Here is a 5,290-nt window from a genome sequence, read left to right on the forward strand (position 1 = left end):
TCAGTTACTGGGATTTTCACGCACAACCATTTCTAGGGTTTACAAAGAATGGTGTGAAAAGGGAAAAACATCCAGTATGCGGCAGTCCTGTGGGCGAAAATGCCTTGTTGATGCTAGAGGTCAGAGGAGAATGGGCCGACTGATTCAAGCTGATAGAAGAGCAACTTTGACTGAAATAACCTCTCGTTACAACCGAGGTATGCAGCAAAGCATTTGTGAAGCCACAACACGCACAACCTTGAGGCGGATGGGCTACAACAGCAGAAGACCCCACTGGGTACCACTCATCTCCACTACAAATAGGAAAAAGAGGCTACAATTTGCACGAGCTCACCAAAATTTGACCGTTGAAGACTGGAAAAATGTTGCCTGGTCTGATGAGTCTCGATTTCTGTTGAGACATTCAGATGGTAGAGTCAGAATTTGGCGTAAACAGAATGAGAACATGGATCCATCATGCCTTGTTACCACTGTGCAGGCTGGTGGTGGTGGTGTAATGGTGTGGGGGATGTTTTATTGGCACACTTTAGGCCCCTTAGTGCCAATTGGGCATCGTTTAAATGCCACGGCCTACCTGAGCATTGTTTCTGACCATGTCCATCCCTTTATGACCACCATGTACCCATCCTCTGATGGCTACTTCCAGCAGGATAATGCACCATGTCACAAAGCTCGAATCATTTCAAATTGGTTTCTTGAACATGACAATGAGTTCACTGTACTAAAATGGCCCCCACAGTCACCAGATCGCAACCCAATAGAGCATCTTTGGGATGTGGTGGAACGGGAGCTTCGTGCCCTGGATGTGCATCCCACAAATCTCCATCAACTGCAAGATGCTATCCTATCAATATGGGCCAACATTTCTAAAGAATGCTTTCAGCACCTTGTTGAATCAATGCCACGTAGAATTAAGGCAGTTCTGAAGGCGAAAGGGGGTCAAACACAGAATTAGTATGGTGTTCCTAATAATCCTTTAGGTGAGTGTATATATATATATAAACACTCACCTAAAGGATTATTAGGAACACCATACTAATTCTGTGTTTGACCCCCTTTCGCCTTCAGAACTGCCTTAATTCTACGTGGCATATATATATATATATATATATATATATATATATATATATATATATATATATATATATATATATATATATATATATATATATATATATATATATATAATGTTAAAACTGTAATTTTTTTTTTTTTTTTTTTTTTTTTACATTTTATTTCATTTCAGTTAATGTTTACTTTATGGAACGGAAATGTTTTTTATGGTTTTAGTTATTGATAACTAATAATAGTTTAATAATAATTTAGTTAATAATAACCCTGATTTTGGGTTCCAAATAAAGATTTTGTGCAGATGAGGCACTATAGTAATAGAATAAATAAGTGATTGAATGGACTTGTCTAAATATCTCATTATCACCCACACCTTATTTGCCCTTTTAATTCAACTACAAACAGGGTTACTGCAATAGCCCTCTAATAACTCTATAATCCAGTTTTCTCTGTCAGACTTGCTTTCTGCAAAGTGTGGAATGGAATTGTTATTTTTTTTTTTTGGACTGAACAGCAAAACACTGTTGTTGAAACTCCATGAGCGCCACCTACTGGTCGCAGAGAGTGGCCATGATGTTTTGCCATTTCTTATTATAGGGCCAGAAACACACACACACACACACACACACACACACACACATTACTGTACTTACACCATATACAACAATAATAATAAATGAATATGTTCTTCCTACATTATGTTCTGTCACTTATCTTTTATATATATTTAATGATTTGCCAAGCACAATGAGGGACACTGAATCAACTGACTCATAACATTAATTAATATGACACATTTATTTGCTATATAACCTTCACATAAAAATGTGCTTTAAAATATTAGTCAAATAAATGTGGAATATAACAAGCATTTGAAATGTTTTAGACATTTTACAAAAAGCAAACCCACACTGCCCCCCTCAGGTCACTAATAAAACTAAACACACTGTTGGCTCTGACCACCATGAGTCTCTTTCAGACATAATAACAGATCATGGACAAGTAAAAATATACATTGCCATACTATAAACATCCATTATATACAGTGACAAAATGTACAGATAAAAGAAAAATATTAGTTTTGACACATTTATATTAAACGGCATAGCACTGATTTAGCATCATTTGAACATCATTTGAGAGGTCAAGTGGGATGCATTTGTCAACATAAAAAAAAAAAAAAAATTAAAATTAAAAAAGCTCAACCAAAAAAAAACAGCTCTTTGTGCTTCATTCTGAGAAATGCAGTAAATGTGAAACTTCCTCATCCATCAGAGAGTCTAAAGAAAGACTGCCGCTGTCAATCAAGCTTTTGCAGACATTGCATGTACAAAAACCAATGTCACCACAAACTCACCACATGAACATTTACACAGACCAACCTCTTTCTTCTGTCTCATATGCACACAAGCACTAAACTGAATGGAAACATTTGTGGTTAAGATGGCTATCTTTTTAACTGGAAACAAAGACCTTTCCTCAGAGAAAGACACAGACCGTGCACTTCAGTAAAACTCCTTTGAAGAGCAACTCTGATGCTTTGAATATTTAAATTTGATTTGATTTCAATTAGATTTTAACTGTTCAAAATAATTAGCTTTAGAAGAAAAGCAGACCTAACATGCACCAGTTAGAAGAAAAATAAGAGGAAAAACAAGAATATATCTTACTACCGAGAAGCAACTTAAGTGGACATTTATCTTTTAACTTTAAAATCATAAGATAAGATAGTTTTAAAATAAGATAGATAGTTTGCCTGTTTACTTGTTGCTAACTGTTATCCAAACATACTAATCTACTCAGCAAGCACATAATGCTTCATCCGCCACGGATTATGTTTTGGGAAAATTTAATTAGGCTAACTATAAAACTGAGTCAGAAAAACGCTCCAATCATTGAGTTTAAGAGAAATATAAGTACCTTAAACTAAACACCACTTCATACAGGAAACCCACTTCTACATCCTGTTATTTAGGCCATTACATGTGTCCACAAAGACTGTGTTAATAGAGGAAAACAACATTGTACTGCAATGAGGACCAGAGTAACAACAGTAAGAGTAACAGCTCATGACAATAAACAAATTATCATTGTGTGAAAAATGTGTTAAAGTGTCCAGTCACTTTTTATATTAAGTGTCTTTAATTATGTACTTACATTAAAAAGTTAGGTAAAATGTTTCAAAAGACTTTTGCTTCTGTTGAGGTGGGATTCGGGTAAGTTTAGGGATAGGTTTCATGGTATGGTTAGATTTCAGGGGGCAGGGAAGGATCAACGATGTAATTATAGATGTTCTTATAGATATTAATTACAGCTACATGCAGCTATTTTTTAAAATATAAGTATAATGTTAAAACATGTCTGTAAATAATAAGACCATTGTATCAAATTATTAATTTAAATGTTAGTACACAGTAGTTAAAGACACTTAGGCCTAATATAAAGTGGGACCAAGGATCCAAGTATGGAATACATATCTTTTACTTTCAGATGTAATGGTAGAAAGTCCTCAACCTTGAATCATTACATGTGATGTTAAATGATAATGAAACCTGCAACCTTTATCATATTTGGAATGTTTCAGAAAGCACCTCAGTTCTATTTTAGTTCTACTCCGTTTCTGTTCTGACCTGAGCATATGTGCTGAAGTCAGAACACTGTACTCGCTTTGTCTTGCGTTGTTTTTGTCTCCTGGTTATCACGTCTAAAGATGCATAACACACCTCTTCCTCCTCACCCTGGAATGAAAGAAATGAAATTCCTGTCTGGAACTTGCATATCTTATATTTAAATGTCTATAATGAAACGTGCATATTTGCATTGTTCATACCTCAATTGTATTTCCACTTTTCAAATGGTCTTTTTGATCTGTCGCAGCATCTACAGTCGATTGTTTAAATTAGAACATCACATACATAATGGTTTAGTTATGCAAAGGTTATGTGTTACACTTCAATTTATACATTACTATTAAATTTTGTTTGCAGGCTTTGCTTATCCAAAGTTTATCTGTATATTAAATTAAAACTGTGGCAATGCAAAAGAAGAGTGTGCAATAATGAATGATACCTGTAGTTTTCCTCTGACAGAGGCAGTACAGACAGATAGAGGAGAGGAGAACACACACCGGACACACACTGAACAGCAGCGTCCAGCAGAGAACACAGTCTAGAGGAAGAGTGGAGGTGATGTTCGAGGGTCCAGAACACAAAGTTACTTTCTCTATATAAAATAAACATAAATAAATCCATAAATTATATACAGTCATGAGGTGTAAAGGGTTCAGAACAAGTAGCCACTTGCTAAATATGAAATAAACACAAAAGTATCAATGAATGTTAGTAAAAATGTATTTTTGTCCTGTTCATCTTGCTTCCTCAGTGAGAAAGTTCTTCAGAATCACACAAGCAATGAAACTAGCAGAAAGGTTTTCTTACCAACAAAAGAAAGACGAGTTGTTCGGTTTCCATAATAGTTCATTTCAGATGAGGAGATGATGCCTTTTTCATCTTTATTTACCTTATTCTCTATTTCTGCACAGTAATACAGTCCCAGATCAGAGGCACTGATGTTAGTAATATGTAGATCATGAGAATTACTGGAGCGGTTGTAGATAAAGTTGAAACGCTGAAATGTCTCTAGATCCAATTTCCTAAAATTTATTACGAGAGAGGGTTGATTTTCATGAGAGCAGTTTCTTATCCATACAAAGCGAAAACCATTTACAGAGCGATCACAGTAGAGAGTGATGTTGTCTCCTGGTCTGACTTTCATCTCCACTTCTGCTCCATAGATTCTGTTCTGACTGAACCACAAAACACCTGTAAAAGTGCAAAATAACTTAATAAAGCACTTCCATTTGAAATGTACTACCATACAAAAATATTCACAGTAATATAAGCATTTACATTCGAAAAACTCTACAAACAGCTGAAAACTTTCTCAAAAACATTTTTTTCTTACACATAAACACGATGAAAGCATTTCTTGGCCTCTCCATCTCTGTGAGTGACTGTGAATAACTGACACTATGAGGGTCTTACAGACGGCAGCTCTCATCTGATTGGTTCACGTCAATGGAAAATCTTTTCTAAAATGTCTCGCGTCACAGGGGGTTGTCATTAAATTAGGTTATCATGTGTACGTACAAAGAGTAAGAGCGGTATTAACCAATCATTGATTACCCCATGGAGTTTTTTTTGCTCTGATTGGTTCACAA

General features: G+C 35.4%; 1 protein-coding gene across 1 annotated transcript; it reads right to left on the reverse strand.

Moving 5' to 3' along the window:
* Positions 1–1,852: 1,852 nt before the first annotated feature.
* On the reverse strand, positions 1,853–5,075 carry LOC307151255 (uncharacterized protein). The gene is made up of 5 exons (XM_079859204.1): positions 5,035–5,075; positions 4,509–4,892; positions 4,141–4,293; positions 3,902–3,951; positions 1,853–3,809 (listed from the first exon to the last, which is right to left on the reverse strand). The coding sequence occupies exons 1-5, from the start codon at positions 5,069–5,071 to the stop codon at positions 3,681–3,683; spliced, it is 753 nt and encodes a 250-aa protein (XP_079715330.1). The 5' UTR covers positions 5,072–5,075; the 3' UTR covers positions 1,853–3,680.
* Between the last annotated feature and the right edge of the window lie 215 nt (positions 5,076–5,290).

Source organism: Squalius cephalus (genome assembly GCF_949319135.1).
Source record: "Squalius cephalus genome assembly, chromosome: 2".
NCBI lineage: Eukaryota > Metazoa > Chordata > Actinopteri > Cypriniformes > Leuciscidae > Squalius > Squalius cephalus.

What these genes read in the sequence shown, in the direction of transcription:
- LOC307151255 (XM_079859204.1), bottom strand. Translation starts at nt 5,071, where the DNA reads ATGGAGAGGCCAAGAAATGCTTTCATCGTGTTTATGT. An exon ending in TGCTTTCATCGTGTTTATGT is followed by an intron (nt 4,893 to 5,034) that starts GTAAGAAAAAAA and finishes GCACTTTTACAG; the next exon opens with GTGTTTTGTGGTTCAGTCAG. An exon ending in AAAGTGGAAATACAATTGAG is followed by an intron (nt 3,810 to 3,901) that starts GTATGAACAATG and finishes CTTTCATTCCAG; the next exon opens with GGTGAGGAGGAAGAGGTGTG.